Genomic DNA, 26,850 nt, shown 5'->3' with positions numbered 1-26,850 from the left:
GACACTACTTAAAGAAGAAAGGGGTATTCACCCTGTGCAGTAACGGAGGTTCTTCTAGATGTGTCCTTCTATGGGTGTTCCACTACTCACCCTCCTCCCCATTACTTCGGAGTTCAGACACGGACTATGTGGTAGAAAAGAAACTGGTTTGGCCGCACAGCGCTATATAATCTCCAAAAGCAGCGCGAGATGGGGGAGCGCATGTGCGGTCCAAGTGGGCTCTGCTACTGAAAATCTCCAATCACAGGCACAGGGAAGCAGACTCACATAAAGTGGAGCACCCACAGGGACACACATCTCAAAGAACCTCAGTTACTGCACAGAGTGAATAACCCTCTCTCCTGATCTGGGGATTTTTCAGACTGTTGTGCTGAGCTACATGGGTACAAATTTCTTTTAATAGAATGTTACTTAAATACATAGTATCTAGGAAGATCTCTGAAATACTCTACTTTATCACATGCCTAATTTAAAACACCTGTTTTTGAGCGGTTTTTTGTTTGTTGTTTTGTTTTAGCAAACTAGAATGAATGATTTGCATTGTCTGAATTTAGACACTTGGATTTGGTCTGGAAGGTAAGTTTGGCCATGTGCCACTTAGTTATAGATAACAGATTGGAACTATTTAACAGTATGTTTTGATGCTATTATAGTAGCTTTTCTAGGAGGAGAATGGGAGTTTTTTAACTATTTCAACAGCTGTTACATTATTATTTCAATTTAATTTGTAGTGGCTACTAAACTGTTCTCTGTTGTGCTCCAAGGACCACTGATGCTATCAGGCAAATTTTCAGCACAGCATGTAGTGATTTAGTTGCCTCATTTTCAGACATGGGTAAATTACCACTGAAATTTTACTTTCATATGTCTTTTTAACATTACAGTCCCTATATGTCTTATGTTATGTAGATGAGGCTCTTCTTTATATTCTAGATTGGGGAAAGGTTTTAGTGTATATCAAGACAAACATTTAAGAAAGAGTAGAATTTACGAGGGAAGACTCTTTCGTAAATATTTACTTTTTGATAAAGTTTGTCAAATTATTTTTTTGCTTCCTATTATTACACTTGGTAGGGAGCATTTATGATAGAACCCACTAGAGAAGAGGAGTCACTGTTTATATATTGATTTTCATGTAGCTATTTTAGACAAATGTCATTTGATGGCCATTGTGTCTGTTCTTTCCTACGTTGCCTAACTGTCATTTCATGCAGGGCAGGGGAATACAGTGTCTTCGAGTGTGTCCATGTGGATCCCACTCTAAGTGCATGTGACTTTTGCACAAGATTAGAATCTTTGAACAACAGTGTTCTTTGGGCCACTCCTGCACCTGCATGGTCTTGCGCCCCTCACCGCCATCCAAGTGCAGAGTGGCCGTGATTGCCCCTCATTTCCTTCTTGTTGTCCATTGCAGTGAGACAAAACAAGCAATGTCTGCTGCTACCACTTAGTAGAAATTTCTTCTCCTTTGCAAAAAGAAAAGGAGTACTTGTGGCACCTTAGAGACTAACCAATTTATTTGAGCATGAGCTTTCGTGAGCTACAGCTCACTTCTGTAGCTCACAAAAGCTCATGCTCAAATAAATTGGTTAGTCGCTAAGGTGCCACAAGTACTCCTTTTCTTTTTGCGAATACAGACTAACACGGCTGTTACTCTGAAACCTATCTTCTCCTTTGATATTTGTCATCTAGTTAGTCAGTTATGGTTAATTTCTCAATCAAATAATCTTTTTTCTTTAATTTTTTTTAAACATTTAATTTTTCTCTGGCGCTTTGCATCAATATTATAACCTACAGTGGCAGATTCTAAGCCTTTGGGCTTCTTGTGATGGACTCATTCCTCTTACAGTCAGCCATAAATAACCACTACCTTTTTTGTCTTAACAAGAACCATGTGCCAGATCACTGTTCAGTTTGCCATTCTTTTTTTTACCAGAACAAGGAAATCCAGGGAAACTTGGTTAAAGTTGTATCTTCTTGAGATCTCAGTGAGAGAAATTTCAGACCTTGAAAAAAGGGCATTAACATCTAAAATGGGACCGGTCACTTCTAAGTCACAGCTAGGCAGTGCCCGTATTAGCTGGCATGCAACACCTAACTTTAGAAGAAAAAAGGGGGTCTTCATCCTATCCTAGATCTGAAAAGAGTGAAGAAATATATACACTGTCTAAGATTCAGAATGGTAACATTCTCCATCATCCCTTCTCTTCAGGCTGGAGACTGGTTTGTGGCTCTTCACCTTTAAAACATGTACTTCTATATTGCAATCCATCCAACCCACAGGAATTATCTTTGATATACGGTAGAGCCCAGTCATTACCAATATAAGATTGTACTATTCAGCCTGTCCACAGCACCGAGAGTCTTCATAAAATACCTACCTGTTGTGGTGGCCTATCTGAGGAGACATGCCATTCATGTCTATCCATATCTTGACAATTGGCTGATCAAAGGTAAGTCTCATCAGCAAGTTGCCAGAGCCCTGAACTATGTCTTTCACTTCTTCAGACAGCTGGGCCTCATGATGAATTACAAAAAGTCCTCCCACAACCCATTATAGACAATAGAGTTTACAGAAGCCTTAATCAACTCCAAACTGACAAAAACATACTGTCATAGGGGGACTGGCTCCTTTAAGAGGGAGCAGGCCCATCGACCTGTGTCTGGTAAATTGCCTTCTAATGGGACTGAAGAGAAGACACCCGGCATATATAAAGGGTCAGGCAGTAATTGGGAAGGGGGAGACAAGAAGGGGCAGCTTGGATTTGGTGGAAGGTCCCAAAAGACAGCAAGCTGCTGGAATTTCTCCAGAGAGCAATAGTGGAGAGCTGTTGCGGGAAGAGAGTTGGTAAAAGCTCAGGGCCAGGACAGCAGCAGAGGAAGTTTGCCCGCTGACCTCTTTTGAACCAACGGAGAAGGAATATCCAGGTAAACAATTATGTGGGCTGGTGTTCCAGACAAGTAACAGGGAGCTGGGAAGAACCCAGGAAAAATGTAGATCTTCAGAATCTACAAAGCTCAGAACCAGGACAGCAGTGGAGGGAAGTTTGCCGGCTCACATCTTTGAGCTTGTCTCTTTCAGGGAGAAGGAAGTCCAAGAGAATAATTTTGATATGGTGGGAGAACCCAGGAAGGACTAAGAACATAAGCCCAGCGTGGGCAGACCTTGGTTACTTTTTCATTTTTGTTAAACGCAAGGCAAGCAGACTCTGTTTATTTTGCACTTTTCATTTGGGCTTTGAGTTTGGCTAAGGTACACCAGGGAGAAATCTTGGTACCCGCCAATCTGATTAAAAAAGGGAGACTGAAGAAGAGCCTGGCTTTTGTATTATGATGAAGGACTATACGTTGGGGGGGGGTTATTTTGAAGCATTTATGTTAATAAATTAGCCCATAGCAAAGACATTACTGAACAAAAAAATGAAGATGGAGTTTATGAAGACCTGTATATTGGAGACACTGAGGCTGTGGCACCTCTAGCCATGAGGGGACGCTCCAGGAGGACCTGCCTTATTACACATACCTTTCTGCAGCCAGATTTCACCCTCACTAGATGATGACCACCAGCATGAAAATGAATCCACCAACCACAATAAGAACCTGCCTCAGACTCCTAAATCACATGTCAGTATGCATGTATGTGACACCAGTAGCCAAACTTCATCTATATACAAAATTGGCTAAGGTTCGTGTTTCACTCCTTGGATCATCAAATGAGCATGCACATCGTGATTCCCACTCACATTCTGTCATCATTGAATTGTTGGTCCGACCCAAGAATGCTCAGAATGGGGTCCTCTTCTCTACACCACCGCCTTAAAAGACACTGATCCAGATCCATCAGGAACAGGTTGGGACATACCCCTGGACAGCCTCCAAATACAAGGAACTTGGGTTCAAAAGAACAATATCCTACACATAAATATTCTAGAATTACAAGCGATCAGATTAATTTGCATAGCATTCCTTCCTGTTTTAAAGAATTCTGCTATGCAGGATCTCACGGACAATACGTCTGAAATGTTTTATGTAAATAAATAAGTAGGTGCCCGCTCACCACCCCTTTGCCAGGACAGAATCAAGTTGTGGACATGGTGTCAAAAACATGGGATAACCCCAATAAATCTCCATCTCACAGGAGCCAACTATGATTTAGCAGACTTTGTAAGGAGACAATCTGTCATCAACCCTGAATAGTATCATGCCAATATCAGAGATGCCAACCCTCCCTAATTTTCCATAATCCTCCTGATTTTTATATGTAATTACAAAATTACTAATTCAGGCTTAAATCTACTAATTTTGCAAGCACACACATTATACGCCTATGTACAAATATCTGTTTGTCACTCTCAACCACTCAGTTCCGACAAACTCAGCAAATAGCACCTCGGCCACAGAGAGCATTTTTCTCCACCATCCCTATGGCACGTGCACAGAGTACACAGTGAGGGTCTGATGGGAGGCAAGCTGCGGCAATTTTGAATGTGATGGGGTGCTGGTGGATTCACTGTCCAGACCACAGGCTGCATATTGTGTTCTGACTGCCCCGTGTGGACCCTGATGGACTATGTTAATGCACTGTAGGTGTGACAGAGAAGGCAATTCCTGCCATATCCATTAGAGACCTTATTGAATTAAGTTTAAGTAGCTTTGGGGTCCATTGTTTTAAATGAATGCCTTATATTCATTATTGTGAGCTGGGATTGTGTGTCACATCTCTAGGGGGAGGTGAATGCAAATTTCCTGCCTCTGGTTATGCAGAATCCCAGCCTTTTGAAGCTACTTCCAGAGGGGAGGACTACTGTGTACTAATTATCTGTTCCCAGAATCTGAAGATCAAAGGCCCAAGCTATTCATGGGGATGCTTGTTCTGAGCTAAGGCTATTATGAACTTGTAACCACAGGGAAACCCCTTTGTGGAGTTTGAAGGACAGACTCCTACAAGAGCTCTTGTTGGAGTTGGGGTGATCTCTAGTAAGCTTTTTAGCATGTTTCTAGGTTCTTTTATTGCTTTAGTATGTTTTTTCTGTAATGCTTTCACTTTAAGAATAATGTGCTGGCTTATAAAGAGCTGTGTGGTGACTAATAACTTCTATCAATTACCCTAAAGTCAGGCTTAAACCTAGAAAATAAAGCACAGACTGGCCTGGTTGGTCAATCTGGCTTGCTGAGGCTATCACAATGTACCCAGAGAACTGTGCAGCCTGGAAAAACCCCGGTCGGGAGGGAGAGAGGTGCAGGTGTCTGTCCAAGAGAAGTGATGGTTGAGGAACCAGGAGCCTAGAATGGGTGCCCTCAGGGGACCAGAAAAGGGGAATACAGGTCCGGTTGCCCTGAACTATGATGCTAGGTATGTAGAGTGCACCAGAAGGGTCTACACAGGATTGCTGGAGCTCAACATGCAGCTTGGGCAGTGAATCCAGCTCCCCTGACCTAGCTGACAGTTGCTGCGGCTTGCCTTCTGCACAATCTGTGGGGAAGGAGAAGCCAGAGGGGCAAATGAAGGCAGCAGTGGAGGAGGAGAAGGAATGCGACAGAAGAAGTAGAAGAGAAGGAGGACCATTTTGGGAAGGATGTCCAGGCCTGGGACTGACCAAGCCCTAAACTTCATAGGAGGGCAGCTTTCCTAGGGCCAATCCTCCCCTTCTTTCTCTTTGGGGGATGGGGCTCAAGGACACAATGAGGGTGTGGCCCAGGGGCTAAGATCCCTCTAAGATGCGTGGCTACGCAGCAGGCTATAAAGGGCCATGCAGCCACAGGGACCTCGAGAGGAGAGAGGTAGGGCATGGGCGGGGACTGGAGAGAGGAGCAAGTTGGAGCGTGCAGGGCTGCCTCAGGCACCTCCCCCAGAGCTCTGTGCTGCCAGCGGGGAGAGAGGGGACAGACGACCCCCCCCCCCCGAGCTCCGTGCTGCCAGCAGGGAGAAGGCTGGGAGAGTCCTCTGTCCCTGGACCTGGGGCAGCTTGCACCCTGAACTCCTCATCCCCGGCCTCACCCCAGAGCCCACGTCCAGAGCCCGCACCCCAACCCTCTGCCCCAGCCCTGAGCCCCGTCCCACCCTCCGAACCCCTTGGCCCCTTCACCTCCATATTGGTGCACATAACAAAATTCATTCTGCACATGCACTTAAAAAATTAGAGGGAACACTGCCCAGGGGTCAACTCTGTCCCCTCTTGGCCACAGACAGGGAGATGATAGGAGGGGAGAAGGGAGAGGTCCCAGTTTCTCCACAGGGAGAGGAGCAGATGAGGAGAGAGAGGTCCCAGTGTCTGAGAAGAGAGGGAAAGGGGGAGAGAGGTCCAAGCAACCTCCCTAATGTCCCAAAAAGTCTCAGAGCAAGGTTGGCATATATGCAGTATTTCACTGATGGGGAAACCCCACTATCGACATGTTTGCCACAAAAGCGAACACAGTGTCTTTTGCTTCAGTGGAGGCATGAGCCCAGGATCCTTGAAAGACACCTATCTCATACTGTGCAATCAAGGTCTTGCATACACATTTCCACCGATCCCACTGATACCCAGTGTGATGTTATCTGATTAAATTATGACTATGTAGATCATTGTTGCTACTACTGTTATATAATCGCAACAAACCTTGTACAATGTCAAGTAAGGTGTCTATGAAAGAGTTATGATTTGCTGGATATGATTATCCTATTTGTATGCATGCATCATTTGTATATCTAAAGTTATAAATGTTAACTATGTACCTGTATTTCAAATGTGTTTGCTCCTGTGGTATCACCCACAAGGTATTTAGCCAGCACATTGTAAAGGGACTGTTCAAGTTGAATGGCCCATCAAGGAACATTTAACTCACAATGGACCATGAAAGACACCTATCTACACCTAATGGACTTTCCTGTGTTCTAGCTAGAGTATGGGTAATGGCCTCTGCTATAACTCAGCAAAGCATGCTAGGGCATGTGACGAGACCATGTGACACTAAACTCCATCTTGTTACCTGTATTTTTCCACAAGCTGTGTGGAGGGGTTTGTTTGAAACAGTGGGTTTCCCTCCACATGGCAGAAGCTATAAAAGGCTCTGGAAATACCTCCATTTTGCCTCTTTCCTGCTCAAGCCTCTGGACTATGAACTTATACTAATGGGAGCATTCTATCCAAAGGACTGAGGACCTTCCAATGATTTGAAGCAACCAGAGACTTAACAAGCCAGCAGTTTATTCCATCACTGCTATAAGCCTGATCCAAGAACTTTGCATTTATTGTATGTATTTGATTCCTTTAACCAATTTTAACTCTCACCGTTCTTTCCCTCTATAATTAAACCTTTAGATATTAGATACTAAAGGATTGGCAACAGCGTAATTATTGGGTAAGATCTGAGTTATATATTGACCTGGGTATGAGGCTGCTCCTTTGGTTGATTAAATTGGTTTTTAAATAACCATCATCATTTTAATAAATCATCATTAAGTCTAGTGTTTTTGGTGGTGATACAAGGACTGGAATACCTAAGGAAACCGCTTTTCTGACTTTTTGTTAGCCAGTGTGGTGAAATAGAAGTTTACTTTTGTTGCTGGTCTGGTATATCTTATGGGAAAATAACCACCAGTTTTAGGGTATATCCTCCCTATTTCTCGGCAGTTTGTCCTGAATTTGGTATTCTCAGTTGTGACCCACTGAGGCACAGTGACACCCAGGTTAATATGAAAAATCAGACGTGGGGCAGCCACTTGAATCCTGATAACTCCAAACTGGCCAAAACAGTTCTGGGTAATAGACCTCCTCGAAATATCAACTGAAGCTCCGATAGTGCTTCCAGACTGTCAAGTCGTAGTGTCACAGAACCTAGGTCAGGTACTTCACTCAGACCTGAAATTGCTACACCTGATAGCCTGGATGCTAGCAGGTTGAATGCTACTGACAGAGACTGTTCACTAGAGATATTAGAAATCCTATTGCAAAGCAGAAAGCTGCCCACAAGGAAAACTTACTCAAAGTGGAAATAATTTTCAGTTTGGGCAACCCAACACCTGACCTATTGGAGGCCCCTGTACCTAAAATCCTGGATTATATTCTGCATTTGAAACACTTTGTACTTTCATTCAGTTCCATTAAGGTCCACCTTGCGATGATTTCATCATGCTACCACCCCCACTCAGTCGTGTTCCCCCCCACTGCATTCAGATTTTTAAAGGGGTTACTCTGTACTTTACTACCAGTAAAGAAACCCCCTCTGGCATAGGATACTATCATTTCAAGCCTACAGGAGTTCCCCTTTGATCCTATCTTGAACTGCTCTTTACACCACCTTACTCTCAAGACGGTCTTTTTGGTCACCACTTTGTCAGCCAGAAGGTCAGCAAACTCCAAGCTCTCACATCTGATGCTCCTTACACAATGTTCCCCTTACGGTTATTAAACCCTACTCCCTGGACTTGGCAGCAAGATCAGATGCCAAATTTGGTAGGGAAGTGTTACAATCACTCTTTAGTTAGTGGCAGTTACGATTCTTCAGTCCCACCTTACAGATGGGGCACTGCTTATCAGTCACCTAGAATGAGCTCCAGGAGCTCCACAGACTTATACTCAGAGAAGGAAAAAAATGGTTACTCAGCTGGTAACTGTGGTTCTTCTTTTAGTAGATACAGACATATATTGCACTTAGATGAGCGCATGCCCAGCGCACCAGAGCTGTAGAAATTTGCCTAGCAGTACCTATATAGGGACGTCACTCACGCTGCATTGTTGTAGCCCTTCCCCTAGCTACATGAGGTGGTGCTGTCCTGACCTTCCCTCAGTTCCTTCTTACCACCCATAGCTAGAGTCAGAGCTCTATGTGGTATTAACTTCATAACCTCTCAACTATTTTAGTTTTTTCCCGTGTACATGGTTAGTAGTACCGTTAGTGTTAGTTGTAGTAGTTTGTTTCCTTGGTGATGCCCTCACAAGGGTTTAAACATTGCCCTTCATTTGGGGGAGCGATCCCCAGCAGCAGTCCCCACACGTGGTGCTTGCTCTGTTTTGGCAATGCCCACATCAAGAAGCATTGTACGATCTGCAGATCATTTAAGAAATGGACTCAAGTGGCTTGGGACCTTTGCCTGAAGCAGCACCTGTTTGAACAGGCCATGCAGTCTGCTTCATTACAGAGGCCCTCATTGGGTGAGAGACTGCCCTCAGGCTCCGAAACTGCTACTGCTTCATGTTCTGGAGCAGGCGCCTCTCTGAAGAAATGGAGGAGCCATTCCTCATTGACTGCACCGAGGAAAAGGTTGCATAAGACCAGTCAGGACTGCTCCAGATCTCAGTGTGACTCTTCCACCTCCTCCAGAAAAAGTGTGGACTGACCGGGAGTTGGTGCAAGCACATGGGATGGTGTGGGTATGTCTAACCCTTCCCTGGTACTGAGTATAGAGGTTAGAAACCCTGTACCATTGACTGTGTTTCCGTCCTCCACGTGTGCATTGAGTCCGGTACTGACGAGAGAGATGCTGGTACTGACTGTTTCCATGTCGGTGGTATACCAGGCAGCTACAGACCTTCTCTGCCTCTTGTTCCCAACCTCTCCTTTGGTCCATGACTTTGCCAGGGTCACATCATCTATAGCCCTGTCGGTTGAATGAGCTGCTGATGCCTTGGGTCTTTTGGCATTGCACCCCCATGTTCCCCTTCCACAGATTGGGGAAGCAGGGCTGGTACCAGGATCAGTACAGGGGACCTCTGTATTGGGAATCTTGTTGGCACTGCAAATGCTTTGGTGGTGGCTTTCACTGCTCTTAACGTTGGTATTGCCAGATACTCTGGTACCGCTGTTGACTTTGGGACTGACACTGCTTCCAGCACGAGCATGCTTGGTACCAATGGTACCGCTTCCCTTGGAAGCACTGCTTCCTGCCTCATTCTAGGTGAATGATGAGTCATACTGGTTACTCACTCCCTCTGGTCTCATTCTGTCTTTATCTCCTGGATCCCAAGATTCCTCAGCGTCTGAGTTGGGGTTGTCATCCTCCTACTCTCCAGTGCCTGACCAGCATCCCCTGGCCAGGTGCCTACTGGTCACCAATGCCTTATCCATGTCAGTGGCCTCTATAGAATCCATCAGATGCTCTTCAGTCACGAAGGTCCCACTCTTTGTCTCGCTTGAAGGTGAGATCGCCAGCCAGGTCTGCAGTGGTGACCATCAATATGCCACAGGCACTGGCGGTCCTTCTGTCCGCACTGGAAAAGTATCTTCCTTTCACTCAATTAAGGGCCTCGTCTTTGTCTCCAGACAATTCTGTGCTGCCTGGCTCATCCTTCCTTTCGGTACCAGAGAATTTTAAGATGTACCAAGACCTTCTGCAGTATGTAGCTGCTTCCCTCAGTATCCCAGTGATGTTCTCTTGCACAAATTAGTGGATATCTTGCAGCCATCTGCTCCTGGGAGAGTCCCCCTCCCTATCAGTGATGTGCTCCCTGAATTGACTACGGCTCTATGGAGCATACTGGCTTTGGTACCGCCTGCAGCTGAGCAAATTGAAAAGCGCTATTTTGTTCCTCTGCAGGGATTTTTGAAGGGTTTTACTCCCATCTACCCCCAATTCCCTTGTAACTACAGTGAATGAGAGAGCCCGGCAGGGCAGGTTTAAGTCCACACCCAAAGATAGGGACTCTAAATGATTGGCCCTCATGGGAAAGAATATTTATACCTCTTCCTTACAGGTGCGGATTGCTAACCAGTAAGTTCTGCTGTCCAAATACGATTTCATTAACTGGACAGCTATGTCAGAGTTCGCAGACCAACTGCCCAAGGCCTCATGAGAGGAATTTTGGGTATTTGTCACTGAGGGCTGCTTGGTACCTAAAACGTCCTTGCAGTCCACGCTAGACATTGCAGACACCTCAGTCAGGATGATGGCCTCTGAGGTCACCCAGAGGAGGGCTTTTTGGCTGCAGAATTTGGGCATTGCCACCAGTGTCCAGCAAGCCACTGAAAATTTGTCCTTCAACAGCCAAACCCTGGTTTTGGACAAAACTAACAAGATGCTGCTCTCCTTCAAAGACTCCAGGGCTACCCTGCAGTCATGTGAGGAGTATACACTCTGATGGTGCAGAGACACCACTACGGCGTTCAAAAGGAACACCAGCAGCAGTATCGTCTGCAGTGCATGTTTGGCCAGCCTTTCCCTCATCCAAGGCAATGGGACTACCCGAGAAAGAGGGATAGATCCCATAGGAGAAAGCAGTCAGGCTTGGGGTTCAGCCAATCCATACACTGTCCTACAAGCACCCATTTTGACTCCTTGCTCCAAAGCACTGTTCCAGTCATTGCTCCTCTCTCCTCATCTCCCCCGACTTTGGGGACAGGCTGGCCCACTTTCACAATGCTTGGGACTTGATCACCACCAACAGCTGGTTCCTAAGCACCTTCAGATCAGGTTATGCCATGCAGTTCCTCTCCACCCATCCTTCTTCAGGGACCCCTCTCATGAGATACTTCTTCTCAAGCAGGTCTGCTCTCTGCTGGCTTTGGAAGTGGTGGAAGAGGTTCTGCTGGAACACTGGGTCATGGCTTCTACTCCTGGCACTTCCTGGTACCCTGAAGCAAGGGAGCGGTAAGACCCATCCTTGACCTTCGCAAGCCTCAACAAATGTATCAGATCTGTGAGGTTCCAAATAGTCACTCTGTTGATTAGTCTCCGTCTGTTGTCGCAGAACAACTGGTTTGTTGCTCTGGGCTTTCAGGATGCGTACTTTCATGTGGTGATTTTGCTGAGCCACAGAAAATTCCTTCGATTTGTTGTGACAGAATGCCACTTTCAGTACACAGTGCTTCCATTTGGCCTCTCTTCTGCCCCTCGGGTTTTAACCAAATGCATGATCGTTGTTATGGCATATCTCAGGAAGAAAGGAATTCACATCTTCCTTTATTGGGATAAATGGTTACTGAGGGGCAGATCTAGAGAGCAAGTTCTTGCTCACACTGGCACCACACTGCTCTTGTTCAAGCATCTGGGTCTCAGCCTAAACACTGGGAAGTCAACCTTGGCTCCCACTCAGAAAATCGAGTTCAGTGGGACCCTGTTAGATTCCACAACATTGAAAGCATTTCTGCTGACTGACTGTTTTCAGACTATTTGCCGTCTTTGCCTCAGTCTTGAGTCTCAGCTTTCCATGACAGTTCAGATGTGTCTGAGGCTTGTGGGCCACATGTCCACTTGCATGCAGGTGGTCCAGTTTGCAAGGTTGTGCCTTCTCCCCCTTCAAATGTGGCTCAAGATGATTTACCATTCTACGCTTCACCCTCTAGACAGACTGGTTCATCTGTCTCCTCTGAACTCCTTGCAGCGGTGAATGCATCCAGAGAACATTTGGCAACATATTCCCTTTGTCTGGTCCTCGCCAACCAGGTCAGTTGTTACTGATGCCTCCCCAATGGGTTGGGGGGCACACTTAGGGTCACTGAAAGTGAAGGGACTGTAGTAGGAGCAGAAGGCCTTACTCCATATCAATATGCTAGAGCTTCAGGCCATCTACAATGCATGTCACACTTTTCAGGACCATATCAGAGACTCAGTGGTTCACATACTTACCGACACTACCACCATGTTGTATTATGTGAACAAACAAGGGGAAGCACACTTCAGATTACTCTGCCTAGAGACAGTCAGGTTTTGGCAGTTCTGCATTGAGGAGACCATTACTCTGATAGCTATTCACTTATCCAAGGTTCATAATCATCTCACAGCCCATCTCAGCAGCTATTTTTCCCTGAGTAACAAATGGTCCCTGAAGACAAGTGTCCTTTGGGTCATCTTTACAGCTTGGGGCATCCCAACGATCGACCTGTTTGCTACAAGGGACAACAGGAAATGTCATCTATTCTGCTGTCGGGGGGCATCAGTCCAGGCTCCCTGTCCAATGCTTTCCACCTCAGCTGGCAGAGGGCTCTTCTCTATGCCTTTCCACTGGTCCCAATCATCCCTCAGGTCATCCTTGGATCCTTGCACTCACTCCTTGTATCTCCCAGCGTGGCTGCTGCCTGCCTGAATGAGGAGGAAGAACTGTGTTCAGTGGCTGTCCAACAAGTTCTCCTTATCAATGGAAAACCCTCCACCAGGATGTCCCTTTTCAGCTAAATGAAAGTGATTTTTGGTGTGGTCAATAGCCCATGGAATCCAACCGACACTGGTCTCTATCCAGGACAGTTTGGATTACCTGCTGCACCTTCAGGTGTTGATGCTTGTGTTTAATTCACTGGAAGTGCATTTGGCAGCATTTATTGGAACTTCATCTCCCCATTCCAAAAAGGTCAATCTTCTGCAGTGCCATGGTAGCAAGATTCTTAAAAGGACTCCTTCATCTACATCCCCCGGTCTGAGAGCTTGTTCCTTTGTGGGACTTTAACTCAGTCCTAACAATCTTAATGGAACCTCCATTGAAGCCCCTGGCATCTTGTCCCTTTCCGCTTTTGTGTCAGAAAACTGCATTCGTGTTAGTGATAACATCTGCAAGGAGAGCGAGTGAGTTGCAGGCTCTGATGGCAGAGCGTCCTTATACACAATTCTCCAAAGACAAAGTGACCTTATAACTGCATCCAAAAAAATTTCTAAAGTGGTTTCTCAGTTTAATTGGAACCATGCGGTACCTGTGTTCTTTCCTAAGCCGCATTCATCTCCAGAGGAGTGGTATCTCTGTATCTTAGAAGTCAGACGATGTCTGGACTGGACTAAACTGTTTTGTGCTTTGCCTCGTTTGTTTGTGTCATATGCAGATCGCATGAAGGGTCAAACGGTCTTTTCACAGACAATCTCCAAATGGATAACATCCTGCATCAAGACTGCATATGAAATAGCTCTGGGTAAGCTCCCTCAATGAGTGCAAGCTCTTTGTACGAGGGCGCAAGCAACATCCATAGCATTCCTCAGTGACATTTCCATATTGGACATTTGCAGGGCTGCTACATAGTCATTGATACATACATTCACAAACCATTGTGCCATAACTGCATATTCCAGGGTGGATGCACCCTTTGACGGAGTGGTCCTGCAGTCCTTGTTTAAGTAGGCTCTGAGCCCTGTGTCCTGGGCGAGGTACTGCTTGTGAGTTACCTAAATAGAATATACGTCTGCATCTACTCGAAGAAGAAGAAATGGTTATTTACTTTAACTGGTTCTTCGAGATGTGATGCAGATGTGTATTCCATGACCCACCTTCCGTCCCCTCTGCATCAGAGTCTCGTTCCTGGGTGTTCAGTGCGAAGGAACTGAGGGAGGGTTGGGGCAGCACCACCTCATGTAGCTAGGAGAGGGGCTATGGCCACCAGGCATGAGTGCCACCTCTCTATGGATACTACTAGGCAAATTTCTATGGCTCTGGTGCGCTGGGTGTGCACACATCTAAGTGGAATACATGTCTGCATCACAAATCAAAGAACCACAGTTCCAGTAAGTAACCATTTCTTCTCTGAGATGTTGTCTTCTGGCGGATCGCACGACCTGCCCTCCATCCCCACTTTTTTTTAGTCAGGATACTGAGGGATGGTTGCGGCCACTCTGCCATTTATGCCCTAGGGTGGGAAAGTATGAGGATATGCACAGCACAACGGACACTGCTATTCAGCGATTCCTATCTCACATGCATGAGGCACATGCACATCTAGAATTGGATCTACATGGACAACGTGTTGAAGAACATGGTTAATATAAAGTAAGTAACTCTTTTTTTCAATAAGTATCATAGATCTTGTTCTGTGATTCTCTCAGGTCTCCCAAGCTAAGCATCAAGTTCTTGGGAGAGTCCCCAGGAGCACCTAGCTGTTGCAGGAAGTAGTTAAAGTGGCTCAGATGATTTGTAAAGAGGCTCAGAAGGTGGCACTCTTCACCCAAAGTCTGTATGCGCCTGTGTCCTGCCATTCTGTTAGAGGGCACTGTGTCTGTGGAAGTGTGGTATCTTGGGAATAAGAAGTAAAGCCAAGGTCCCAGCCATTTGTAGTCATTAAAGATCTTATTTATTTTCTCAGGACCAAGAGAACTATAACTCTACTATCCTGGTTACGTTTTAGTTTGAGCAACTCCAATCTATCTACTTAAATACTCTATTCAGTTTCAATTGGACACATTATTCTTCACTTCCCATCCTAAAACTGTTCTTGTGTGTTAAATAATCACTTCAGTGGTTTAAAAAAGCAGTCCCTGTGTTTCGTACATAAGTTTAAGATTTGTAAAATATCTTGGGGGAGGAAAATATGCTATATAAGTGTAAGATCATTATCATAAGTGCTACTTCCAAAGAGCAATTGTTACATGAAATTTCTTGTTTCAGTTTGCTCTGCTTACACTGTAGCCTGTTTAATCAGGACAGAGCCCATTCTTATTCTAGAAAACGATGAGCTGCCAGTCCAGTTCAATTTAAGCATTCTTCTTAACTTGTTCTCTTCTTATTTTTTGTTTTACCAAGAATTCATATTAGTGGAGAGAAACCAAAAGATCGATCGTGGCACACTTTGACTCCTATAGCAGATGATAAACTTTTCCTGTTTGGTGGACTGAGTTCAGATAATGTTCCTCTAAGTAAGTACTTCAAAACATACAGAGTCCATCATACATTTTAGTGCTAACCATGATGTTATATACATTCAGCTTCATCATAAAGATGTTTGGTCCAGATCTTGTTATATGACTCTTACTCTATGTGAATATTTATTCAGACATTTTTTATTATTGTTGTTTTATATAGCACTGATGATGGACATAGCACAGTACAATGAGTATATGTATTGAACAAATAGCCTTTTCACCAAACAACTTACCATCTGATAAAATAAGAGCTAGAGTCTCACTCATGCCAGTCTAAATCAGGAATAACTCCATCAAAGAAAATAAAATTGCAAAACTACTAACAAAATATAATTCCAACACAATATGTGAATAAACGTAACATTAATCACATTCTGCTCCAATCTGACCTACAAAACCTTCACGTAAAAAGTGAGAGAGCCTGCTACAAAGCTCTTTTTCTAATAAAGGCAGCCTGTATAACTGATAAAATGCACAGTTGGTGGTAATGGTGGAGCTTCAGGTTTCACAAATATTCAGGGCCAGATTTTGAAAGGTGCCTTGACCCATCAATCTGAATGTATTTAATGTGTGTGCATATCAAGTGTCCCGCAGGGATCAGTACTGGGTCCAATTCTATTCAGTATCTTCATCAATGATTTAGATAATAGCATAGAGTGTACACATGACGTTTGCAGATGATACCAAGCTGGGAAGGGTTGCAAGTGCTTTGGAGGATAGGATTAAAATTCAAAATGATCTGGACAAACTGGAGAAATGGTCTGAAGTAAATAGGATGAGATTCAAGAAGGACAAATGCAAAGTACTGCACTTAAGGAGGAACAATCAGTTGCACACATACAAAATGGTACATGACTGTGCCAAGGAAGGAGTACTGTGGAAAGAGATCGGGGGGGTCAAACTGGATCACAAGCAAAATATGAGTCAACAGTGTAACACTGTTGCAAAAAAAGCAAACATCCTTCTGGGATGTATTAGCAGGAGTGTTGTAAGCAAGACGCAAGAAGTTAATTCTTCTGCTCTACTCGGCGCTGATTAGGCTTCGGCTGGAGTATTGTGTCCAGTTCTGGGCACCACATTTCAGGAAAGATGTGGACAAACTGGAGAAAGTCCAGAGAAGAGTAACAAAAATGATTAAATGTCTAAAAAACGTGACCTCTGAGGGAAGATTGAAAAAAATGGGTTTGTTTAGTCTGGAGAAGAGAAGACTGAGAGGGGACATAACAATTTTCAAGTACATAAATGGTTGTTACAAGGAGGGAGAAAAATTGTTCTCGTTAACCTCTGAGGATAAGACAAGAAGCAATGGACTTAAATTGCAGGACGGACGGTTTAGGTTGGATATTAGGAAAAGCTTCCTAACTGTCAGGCTAGTTAAGCACTGGAATAAATTGCCTAGGGAGGTTGTGGAATGTCCGCCATTGGAGATTTTTATGAGGGGGTTGGACAAGCACCTCTCAGGGATGGTCTAGATAATATTCAGTCCTGCCATTAATACAGTGGACTGGACTAGATGACCTCTTGAGGTCCCTTCCAGTCTTATGATTCGCACAGACAAATTTGGGATTTGACACTGCACTCTTTTATTCAGGCAACACTCCCATTCATTTTAAGAGTTTTGCCTGGATAATGATTTGGACTGTAAGATTGCGTCTTCTGTCCTTTACAGATATGAGTGATTGTCCCTGCAATCACTTTTTAGCAACCATTTTTTTTAAAAGCCCGTCACTTAACATCTATTATGCATTAATCAAATAATAAAAATATTACTACTGTCCTTGCAAATTAAGGAATTTTATTTTTATTAAGGTATAAGATGATCATTTATATATTTAATTATGGAAATCATGGTTGTAGTCAGTGTTACTCTTGCTGTTACTGCATGAAAATATCTATTATGCAAAATGAAGGCCTTAATTAATTCCTTCTTCATTGTCTGGCACCTTGGAGATCAAGCAAAAAGGAGACTTGGAAGAAGGAGGAAGAGAAAAAAAGAAAGACAGAAAATGAGATAAAGAAAGTGAGGGAATATTGTTTCAATATCGGTTTTGTTCAATATCTTCATTAATGATCTGGAGGATGGCATGGACTGCACCCTCAGCAAGTTTGCATATGACACTAAACTGGGAGGAGTGGTAGATATTTTGGAGGGTAGGGAGAGGATTCAAAGGGACCTAGACAAATTAGAGGATTGGGCCAAAAGAAATCTGATGAGGTTCAACAAGGACAAGTGCAGAGTCCTGCACTTAGGATGGAAGAATCCCATGCACTGCTACAGATTAGGGACCAAGTGGCTAGGCAGCAGTTCTGCAGAAAAGGACCTATGGGTTACTGTGGACGAGAAGCTGGATATGAGTCAACAGTGTGCCCTTGTTGCCAAGAAGGCTCACAGCATTTTGGGCTGTGTAAGTAGGCGCATTGCCAGCAGATTGAGGGACGTGATCATTCCCCTCTATTTGACATTGGTGATGCCTCATCTGGAGTACTGTCCAGTTTTGCTCCCCACACTACAAGAAGGATGTGGAAAAATTGGAAAGCGTCCAGCAGAGGGCAACAAAAATGATTAGGGGTCTGGAGCACATGACTTATGAGGAGAGGCTGAAGGAACTGGGATTATTTAGTCTGCAGAATTGAAGAATGAGGGGGGATTTGATAGCTGCTTTCAACTACCTGAAAAGGGGTTCCAAAGAGGATGGATCTAGACTGTTCTCAGTGGTAGCAGATGACAGAACAAGGAGCAATGATCCCAAGTTGCAGTGGGGGAGGTTTAGGTTGGATATTAGGAAAAACTTTTTCACTAGGAGGGTGGTGAAGCACTGGAATGGGTTACCTAGGGAGGTAGTGAATCTCCTTCCTTAGAAGTTTTTAAGGTCAGGCTTGACAAAGCCCTGGCTGGGATGATTTAGTTGGTGTTGGTCCTGCTTTGAGCAGGGCATTGGACTAGATGACCTCCTGAGGTCCCTTCCAACCCTGATATTCTATGATTCTATGATTGGGGGAGTACTTTAAGATTTGTAGAGTCCCTGGGACACAGCAGTCTTCATTCTGATGAATATAGTCCTGTCATTTCAAAATAGTCTCTGATTTGACTTGTATATTTTATATTGTGTTTTTAACTCCAGATTTCAGTGTAGCTAACTTTATCTTTTGTGACAAAAAAGAACTCACAAGTTAAGTCATGAAGACTCTAAAATTATGGTAGTCAATTCATTAACATGGTAGTCATTCTTTTGATGTTAGATATTTTAGACTGTAGAGCTCTTTGTACAAAACAAAAGGTAATATCTTATTCATCAAGAAATAATTCTAAGATACATATTTTCCTTATTTGCAGGTGACGGTTGGATTCATAATGTCACAACAAATGGATGGAAACAACTTACCCACTTACCTAAGAGTAGGCCTAGGTATAAAAAAAAAGTCAGCATTTGCTGAAATTTTTGAATATTTTGAAATATGATTAAATAAGGTATTAAATCAGAACACCTGCCTTTAAAATAATGTATTAAAATATTTTACAAAATGAGCTCGACATAATTGAACAGCTTGCTTTATATAAGTAGTTTTATTCTTTTTCATTATTAGGCATAGTCTTTTTTTATTTTCAAGATTTATTATTTAAAATGCTTGCTGGCACTAACAGGGTGTTTGTAATGAAAGGGGTGCAGACTAAATTCACTTGATGTTTTACTTCCAAATAAGTAGATATCAGAAATATGTAAAAGTAAAATGTGTAGCACTTTTACTAATTAACATTAGATTTAATAATATACAACTAAATGAATCATGAAAGTTCATTATTTTTAGAAGAGACAGAACCAGGGAAATGATGTTGCACTCTTTTAGGATTCAAAGGAAGTTTAAATAATAGTTCTTTCTGTTTTTTTCCTGAACAGAAGTAGCTAATGACACTTATTGTTTTGCATAAATTAATTTAATACAGAACAACAGTGATTGGGTTTAAATTGCAGTATTTTGAAAGACTATAATATCTTTAGTGGACTTCATTACTGAGCAAAAAGGGTCCAGTTCAAACATCCAATGTCTATATCTTTTAGATTTGCACAAGTAGACTTTTTTTAGAGCTTGCGTAGAACAAAAACATAATTTAATTTTATGGAATTAAGAGCAAAGGAAATGTGTGATTCGTTCCATGTCTGACTGAAGTAAGTAAGTCTCATGTTCTAAACATGGATGTTATACAGATAGTGCCATTGAAAATGGGTACTTACTGCATCAGGGTACACTTTTTTATTTTTGCCAACATTTGCAGCATTCCCTATATTTAGAATCCAAAATATTGTAAATACCTAGGTAAATTTAATTACTGCAGGTGGTACATAGCCAGTTTTTAAAAGGACTTTATACGTTAACCGGGGTGTTTCCAGGTTTCTTCCTGAATTACCACTGCAATATATCTGCTATATTTAGTTTAATTATAATAGGATTGTTACACCAGATCTGGTTGAAATTTAGGAAAACACCTTAAAGCACAAGTATTAATAATCATACTTAGCTTTCGACATCACTTTCCATCTATAGATCTCAACGTGCTTTAGGCAAGAAGGTGAGTATCATTATCCATGTTTTACTGATGAGGAAATTGAGACACAGAGAAATGGAGTGACTTGTCCTGGGTAATATAGCAAGTCAGTAGCAGAGTAAGAATTAAAACAGTTGTCCTCTGACTCCCAGTACAATCCCCTGTCTACATTGCCTCACTTAAAGTAACTGCTGGGCCACACTGCCTCCCACAGAGTAATCAAGCTGTGGGTGAGTGTCCAGTGTGAGGACAACCAAAGGGCTGTAGTGTAGTCACCATTCCAGACTGTAGGTTAGAATAGTATCTGTGGCCCCTGTGCTTAGGTTCTTGGCCAGTGGATCTATATGGGCCTGATGCAGAACCTGTTGAAATCAACGGAAGTTTTTCTATTGATTGCAATGGGCTTTGCATCAGGCCATATAAACACAGATCTACTGGCTTCTAATCTGGCCAACTCTGGAAATCCCCTTCCTTGCTGGCCTATTTGGAGTTGGTTCAGAGCACATTTTCAGTACTGTATCTGTGCCCTATCTCCTGATATATGTATAGGGTTATTGCAGGGCCTTCAGAACACAGGCAGCTTTATGCAGGCCTTTTGCAGTGGGATGAATTTGAGAACAGAGTCTTAAAATTAGGGTTGCCAACTCTGACTGAAGCTATTCCAGGAGATTTTTTTTTCCAACATAACATAATGTCATTTTCTTAAAATATCCTATTAAAATCTCCTGCATTGCTTTCAATAGTCACCGGAAGATGGATGCTGATTCTGGGTGACGCCAGGCCAATCCTGGAGGTTGGCAACCCTGTGCTTAAAATGTGTTGGCAAAAAAAGTATACATGTGTATATCCCTATATAAAGATATAGCTTATATCACATGCATAAGTGCATGAATGTATTTTCTTGAGTTTCCTACAAAACTTTTTCATTTATGACAATCCCCCAAAATAATTTATGTAAGAGACTGTTTTTCTGTTTCTAATTATGCATAATAAACTGTCACTCTTATTATAGACTTACAGTATTGAATGAACCTTGTGTGTCTTGCTGGAAAAAGTGTTTTGTTTTTTGGTTTGGTTTTTAATTGCAACTAGGCTAAGACTTTGCATGCCAAGTTTCTTTCCAGCATGAATTTTTTGTTTGTTATAAACTCCCAGTCTTTAACTAAAGGATAAACTATGTCATCACTATAATTCTAGGTAGAGAGTCTGTGTAAAAAGGTTACATTAATTCAGCTTATGTACTATGTAAATAACATGCTTTATTAGAATGTTTAGGTGATAAGTTAGAGCAGCTGTGAGAGGACATAAACTCTATCAGTCTATAGAAAAAAGCATCAGGTTTCAAGCTAGAATGTCAAGAAAGTCAAGGCAGGAAAGGCTTTCCAGTGTTCTTCGATGATCAAGTCCAGGCCAGAGTTTTCCTAATGCAGATAAGACAGAGACAGATCTATCTACAGGTATGAGGAAGAGAAAAGGTGGGATAGTTTAGTGTAAGGAGAACAGTGAATAATTGCTGAAATGAATGACGTAAGAAAATGTGAGTGAATTTACTTTTGCATGAAAATTCCATTTATGCGTACTTTTTAGTAGTTAAAACATAACAGAAGGGGCCAAATTCTACATTGACTTACACCCAATGCTATCCTGTTTACCTGAGTGGGGTTACACTTGGCACAAGACAGTGCAGAATTCGATCAGTTAATTCTAATAATAATAACAATAACTAAATGCAGTACAGTGAAAACCTACTTATATGAATCGTTGATAAAATAATAAGTTTATAAGAATCACTTTTCTCCAAAACATTTTATATACACAACACAAACAAAACTTCTCCTGCTGAGCATGAATGTGGAAATTGTCACAATCAGAAAGTGATCTGCATGAATTGGAATGAGGCAGAAAAAGGATGGATGGGAACTGATGGAGAAAAACCTGTGTTCTGAGACTCAATCCTAAAATTCAGGAATGAGAGTCAACATAAATGAGCCCATAATCCCAATTTGCTAGTACTTGTTAATTAAAAAATAAAAGTGGAAAACTGATATAAAAATAAAATACTTACTATATGTAAACATTTATCAAGATATTTATGAGTTTTCCACTGTAGTGTTCTGTGTAAAATAATGATAGGTAAACCAATATATGTATATGGGTGTGTGTGTGTATATATATATAATAGAAAAACTATACTACAAATCAGCCAGACAGCCACATTAATATGTCGGTCTGAAAGTTCTCTTAAGGTAAAATGGCTAGTCATATTCCTTTCCATTACTTTTTAATCCTCTCATACAAGTATAGAAGTGAATAATTTGATCTTTCAGGCATGGTTCCTGAGTGTTGAAGCCTCCTGAAATATTTTTTTTACAATAAGAATTTAATAAAATTCCTCTTGGTAAGTAGTGTAAGACCAGTAAGAATTCAATTTGTCTGTTCATAAGTATTGGATTCATAGCATTTATAAAATTGACTGCTCCATTTAACCAAATTTATCATGTCATTATTCAATTTTCTTTTCAAATGAATCTTTTGAGATATGAGAAATGAGGGGGAAATCATGTGATGTGGATGAGGTTATACTCATTCAGGTAAAGGTCCTGCTTCCCTGAATCCTATATTAAAACATTTAAAATTAACTAATTTAGATTTGTTTAGTTGATAATATGCAAATAAACCATTATTATTATTTTATTTATTAAGCTATTCATTTTATTTATAAATTTGTTTGTAGGTTGTGGCACACAGCCTGTCTTGGCACAGAAGGAGAAGTGATGATCTTTGGTGGGAGCAAAGATGACTTGCATTTCTTGGACACAGTCAGTAAATTTAATAATGAAGTCTTAGTATAATTTAATTAAAAAAACATTAATTCAACATTATTGCTGAGAATTTAAGTGCATGAAGATCAGGACATTCAAGGCCAACTGTTCCGTTGGTATAAATCAGTATAATGTCTTGACTTAGATTCCTAGATTCTGTGGCCAAAAGGGATCATTGTGATCATCTAGGCTGACCCCATGTATAGCTCAGGCCATAACTTCCCCAAAATACTTCGTAGAGCAGATCTTTTAGAAAAATCTTGATTTAAAAATTGTAAGGAATGGAGACTCCACCACGATCCTTGGTAAATTACTCCAATGGTTAATTACTCTCACCATTAAAAGTGTATGTCTTATTTCCAGTCTGAATTTGTCTAGCTTTGACTTTGAGCCACTGCCTCCTGTTATACCTTTTTCTGCTAGATTAAAGAGCCCTTTTGTAAGTACCTACATAGAAACAAATATTTACTGGACTATAAACAAGTCACCCCTTAACCTTCTCTTTGATAAACTAAATAGATTGAGCTCCTTAAGTCTATCTTTATAAAGCATGTTTCCTTTCATCATTCTTGTGACTACTCTCTTCAGTGGAGCAATCTTGATTTACATTATAAAGTTTTGGTTCCTATAAGAACTACAATTCATCATCATTCATGGATTGTTTGGTATTACTATATAGTGTGTTAATTTTTGTGCCTTAATGCCTATATCCAGAGCATAGCAACAGCCCAATTAGTGGGACTGGGTGCTTGTAGATGTGCAGGGGAAAAGCCAGAGAGGCACACTCCATACCCCAACCCTCCAAATGAATGGCACAACTCTGCTGAGCCTGCTTCATCCACTCCTGCAGGAACTGACACGCATCTGCATAGCTACAGATCACCCACTCCCTATGCTGCTATATAGGTGCATCTGTAGATCTGAGTTCCACGCAGCACAGAACATGTACTTGTGTGCATAATTCCTGTGAGTAGTCCCACTGAAGTCATGTGAATAGTTATGGGCATGTGTGAATGTCTGCATATCTTAACCTAAAAAAAACCAAAAACAAGACTCCACAAATAAGTGTAACAAACGAGAGGGAAAGGGGAAGGAAGATTATGGTAAAAGTAATAGTTATCATCTGGTTACATAAGCTAAGAGTGTGTGTACACCTTGATGGTTCTGACTCATTTAAACTATGTTTTAATTTTACTCAATTACCATTTTAAACATCTGCTATCTAACCATAGACCCCATTATTTGTATATTATTTATTGTAATTGTTTGTTTTCATTCTATTCTACTGACTATTCCCAAACATCTTTCTATCTACCATTATTAGTTCCTTTTAAAATATAAACTCCTAAACTTCTCTCCCCCTAGAAGTCCTGCCTCAGATCGGGCTGGAAGGCCATCAAAGCTCTTCTGTTGTTCAGGGACCAGGGTTGGGTCCCTGAAGATGCCAGATGGCACATACTCCATCAATCCATAGTAAAACATATATTCTGACATCACTGTTGTCCAGGGTTGTGAAGATGCCACTAGAGTTTGCCCATTACCTAAATCCCTTCTTACCACTTTCCCACATCTTTCCAATTCAAAAATCCACCTCCCAGCCCCACAAAGCAGTTGTCAGGGGAACTTGATGCTGTAAAGATGTGGCCCTTCAATGTTGCTGAGAGGGGAGGTTGAAGAAGACGTGTCCCCAAAGTCCTGCCTCTGTAGGCATGTAGGTGGGGGCTCAGAAGTATTTTTAATCTTTATAATATAATTGTTAATTTAAATATTCATAGATTTTAATTATATTTATGGTAATCCATTTTATATCATCCTGTTGAAACAAATATAAAGGTATTCCTGGGATAACTTCTAAATTGACAGTTAATCTTGATCATTCTCCTGATTGTTGCTGTTCTTCTTCATTAGGGTCACTGCAGTGATTTATTGATTTTTCAAACTCAACCTTACTCACTTCTCAGGTGAGTTTAGATTATATAGTGGCACAAAGAGTCTAGCACAGATAATTATGGTACTACTTTTTATAACTGAATAGTTTTTTTTAACATAAGGCACTTTTAACTATTCTTACCTGGATCAGTAGGTAAGAAACAAAATGATGACTCTAGTTAATAATGTAAATATGCTCTGTAAATATGTTTCAAAACAGTTTTAAAGCATTGGTATTATTATGGAATGGACTATACATAAATTACATATATTTTTAATTTAACATTTTTTGTAAAAGTTTGTTTCATGTGTTTTATCTTTAGGTTATAAGACCTTAGTTAATTCTGACATTCTTTTCAGATTGTGCCTTGACTGCATTGGTAAAAATGCCAGCCTTTTAAAGAATCAAATATCCTGGTTACCATCCAAAATTTTGCCACAAGTGTTGAAAAAAATAACCTTTTGGGCTGCATCTAACCATCGGCAAGAGAAAAAAGCTGAAATTGAAAAACAAGAGCAAATAAATGTCACCTGAACAAGGACAAAAAAGATATTGACCGCTATATGTATTTATAGTATACAGCAAAGATTTTTGTTAGCGATTGTTTACTAGCAGTACACATAAGGTATTTGGTAGGCTGAGTTTCTACAAGAAAGTCCTTTTTGTTTCCTGAGGTATTGCAAAGAGTGAAAACGAAATATTCTGTGTTGTAATAACACCACTTGAGGTTGCAGAAATTAACTTCTGCTCTTATGGTCTTGGTAAGCGACTTCATAAAAAGTACTCTTTTGGAAAGTAACAGAAGACAGAACTTTTTCGGAGGCATAAAAATTTCTCTTTCAGATCTAAAGTCTTATTTCCAGTTTTGTCACATCAGCACTTGCTGATGAAGACAAAATTAGTTTGACACAGTATCCGTGTTAATTTAACTCTTGTTAATATGATTATAATTGCAAATCCTTTTGTTTGATTTATTTAACAGCAGCATATGAAAGTTTGACTACTGATACTGGGAGGTAACCATCCTACACAAAAGCAAAAAAATCAACACGTTGGCTAACTGTGGAACTTTAAAAGTAAAAAAAAAAATATATTAAGCTAAATAATTTTGTATGTGAAAATTCAAATGCAGTTCATAACATTGTTTTACTGTAATTCTCTAATCAATGACATTTTTTCAAAATAGATTTTATATATATATTTTATTTTGAATGTGTAAAGTTTATATTTAATTTTGGTTCAAAATATTTTATTTATTGTAAAAAGCTTTATATAGAATTACTATTTTCCTATCTGTTTTGGGTATTTAGTTAATTGGGACCCAGTCATTAAAATTTTATGTAAACAGTATATTTGAATGTAGACCATTCTGATTAGTTTTTACCATTTTTACAATCTGACTCCAAAATCCTATGTAATTAGGAAAGGAGATTTTGTAGTGAATGTGTATCTTAGAAGAAAATATATTATGACTGAGTATCACAGTTGAGCCATATTTTCCTATTTTCTTCAACTAAGGAGACATTTGATATTAGCAAAAAAAAAAAGTGTGAAGTGGGAGTGTAAATTGTTCAGATTTGTGGTCTTTATGTTAAAAGGGATTCCCACACACAAGGAAATGGTTCAAATGATTAAACTGGCCCCAACGACTGTAAAATTTTCTTAGGTATAAGCATCCACTCCTTCCACTTTTTAACATATAGCTGGATTTGCAGCTCTTATCCTGCAGAACAAGGGACAATTTCAAATACATCCTACCACAATGCGTATATTAATTACTTAGAATTTGTTATGACCCTCATCCTGCAAAGACTCATATGCATGCTTGACTTCAAGCACATGAATAGTCCCATTTTGTTCAGTGGGATTACTCACATGCTTAAAGTTATGCACATATATGAGTCTTCGAAGGATCAGGGCCTATAAGAGCTCTTTAGACCATCATTTGAACTGATCTGATCAAATTTGAAGAGAACACCTCCAGGCTCCACCTCCATCCTCCAGCTTTTATGACTGGAGTTCAGAA

At 41.3% G+C, this 26,850-nt stretch overlaps 1 protein-coding gene across 1 annotated transcript in view; it reads left to right on the top strand.

Annotated features, from left to right (window-relative positions):
- KLHDC1 (kelch domain containing 1) overlaps positions 1-26,014 on the top strand; it is a 68,101-nt gene extending 42,087 nt beyond the window's left edge. The window contains exons 8-13 of the mRNA XM_073350229.1: positions 518-576; positions 15,411-15,523; positions 18,864-18,936; positions 22,807-22,891; positions 24,803-24,855; positions 25,184-26,014. Of these exons, the coding sequence (XP_073206330.1) occupies positions 518-576; positions 15,411-15,523; positions 18,864-18,936; positions 22,807-22,891; positions 24,803-24,855; positions 25,184-25,358 (558 nt within the window). The 3' untranslated portion in view covers positions 25,359-26,014. The remainder of the gene's footprint in view (positions 1-517; positions 577-15,410; positions 15,524-18,863; positions 18,937-22,806; positions 22,892-24,802; positions 24,856-25,183) is intronic.
- Positions 26,015-26,850: the final 836 nt, after the last annotated feature.

Source organism: Lepidochelys kempii, chromosome 6 (assembly GCF_965140265.1).
Source record: "Lepidochelys kempii isolate rLepKem1 chromosome 6, rLepKem1.hap2, whole genome shotgun sequence".
NCBI lineage: Eukaryota > Metazoa > Chordata > Testudines > Cheloniidae > Lepidochelys > Lepidochelys kempii.
The sequence above is the reverse complement of the archived record's forward strand: the minus strand, read 5'-3'. Positions and strand labels throughout refer to the sequence as shown.